The 1,705-nt window shown below is 64.4% G+C and overlaps 2 protein-coding genes across 2 annotated transcripts in view; one reads left to right on the plus strand and one right to left on the minus strand.

Moving 5' to 3' along the window:
* Positions 1 to 253: 253 nt before the first annotated feature.
* Positions 254 to 484, plus strand: EMIHUDRAFT_60337 (hypothetical protein; the record flags this gene model as incomplete). Its single annotated transcript, XM_005789453.1, has 1 exon — positions 254 to 484. A coding segment is annotated over one exon (231 nt), but the record flags the coding sequence as incomplete, so codon positions are not given.
* Positions 485 to 806: 322 nt separating this feature from the next.
* The window catches only part of EMIHUDRAFT_252240 (hypothetical protein), a gene marked incomplete at both ends in the record, with an annotated part of 4,742 nt that continues 3,843 nt past the window's right edge, over positions 807 to 1,705 (minus strand). The window contains one exon of the mRNA XM_005789454.1: positions 807 to 915. Within this exon, the coding sequence (XP_005789511.1) occupies positions 807 to 915 (109 nt within the window). The remainder of the gene's footprint in view (positions 916 to 1,705) is intronic.

A 1,705-nucleotide genomic window follows, 5' to 3' on the forward strand; every position in this document is an offset into this window, starting at 1 on the left:
CAAGGCGGCCGCCAAGGCGGGCGCCGGCGCCGCCGCCGCGTCCGTCTCGGGAGCCGCAGCGCCTTCGGCCGCGCCGCTGCCGCCGCCCATGAACCCGCGGCTGGCCAACCTGCCCGAAGCGACGCAGCGCGCGATCGCCGCCGCCACAGCAAAGGCGCAGCTCGCGGCAAACAAGTTTGCGCTGCCCGGGGCGGCCGGCGCCAGCGCCGCGCCGACGCTGATGGCGCCGCTGATGCCGCAGCGGCACGTCTCGGAGCTGGAGATCAACGACTACCCGCAGACGGCGCGGTTCAAGGTCACGAGCCGCGAGACGATCCAGGGCATCGAGGAGTGGACCAAGGCGGCAGTCATCACTAAGGGCACCTACTACCCGCCCGGCCGCAACGCGCCGCCCGGCGAGCGCAAGCTCTACTTGCACATCGAGGCGGAGACGCACGAGGCGATGAAGGCTGCGCGTAAGGAGCTCAAGCGCGTGCTGCAGGAGCAGTCCGTTTTCTCCGCGCCCGACGACTCGTCCACCAACCGATACGCCAAGTACTCGGTATGACACACCGCCCGCAGGGGTGAGCGGGATGGCACTCGAATTTTACGGACGCGGTCGCGGTTCTTGTCTCTGGCGGGGCGCCGCGCCCTCGACTCACTCCGCACGAGCGGGAGGGAGAGCGGGGGGGAGATAGGAGATCGTGTACGGTGCGAGCAGTAGAGTTATATAATGTAGTATCATGATGTAGCCGCGGATATGCGGATTGCGGGGTAAACACATGGACGCACGAACACGCAGGGATCCGGGAATGGGGAAACAGAAATCAAAAACTAAAATGCGTATTGCTATTTTGGGTTCGGCCCGCGAAGTCCGAAAAGCGGCGAAGACCACAGGACGCAAGAGCATACGAGAGGGCCGGCCGGCCTTGAGCGCTTGGGGGAGTCGAGGAGGAGGAGGGATAATGGAGGTAACGTGTGGGGACAGGCCAACACAGCCAGTGGGACGAACGAGGGGGCCGCGACGGCGGCTCAACCGTTGAGGCTCAAGCGGGACTGCGGGAGGGAGCGGAGACACGCACACGGGGCAGCGAGCGAAGTGGGTGAGACTGATGATGCTCCTTCGACTTAGGGAGCGGCCTCAGCTGCTGGGCGGGCTTCAGGTGCTCACGCGAAAAGGAATCGACGCGATGTGCAAAGCATACAACGAGAAGGAGAAAGAAGAGGAGAGACACCAGTGATGACGAAACAGAAGCTAGCGCAGACCAGGCGCAGACGAGAGCAGGGCAGACCCGGGGACGGGCTCACTTTCCGGACTGTAAAAAGCACCTCAGGGCCCTTGTGGAAGGCGGCTAGTGCTAGTCCCCGACCCCCGCGTCGCCGGCGCCGCCCCCGGACAGCGACAAGGACGGCCTGCTGGACGTCGCTAGAGCTGTACGTCGCGCTAGCTTGTAGCTAGTACGTGTGTGTGTCATGTGATGTTGGCCCATCTATGTGGCTTGTGGGTGTGTCGCTGTCGCGGTGCACGAGTGGTGTGTGGCCGCTCGCGCGGAGGGCCCCTGAAGCAGAACCAACAACGACACTTAAATTGACCACCACGGCGCACGGGACTGTGCAGCGAGCTCCACCCCTCCCACAAAAGCGTCCTCTCACCCTCCCCCTTTTCAGCGGTGGAGATCGCCGAACCCCATGAACAGACAAGACCACGGGATAGCGAGCTCACCCC

The sequence above is a fragment of the Emiliania huxleyi genome (genome assembly GCF_000372725.1).
Source record: "Emiliania huxleyi CCMP1516 chromosome Unknown EMIHUscaffold_1284, whole genome shotgun sequence".
Lineage (NCBI taxonomy): Eukaryota > Haptophyta > Isochrysidales > Noelaerhabdaceae > Emiliania > Emiliania huxleyi.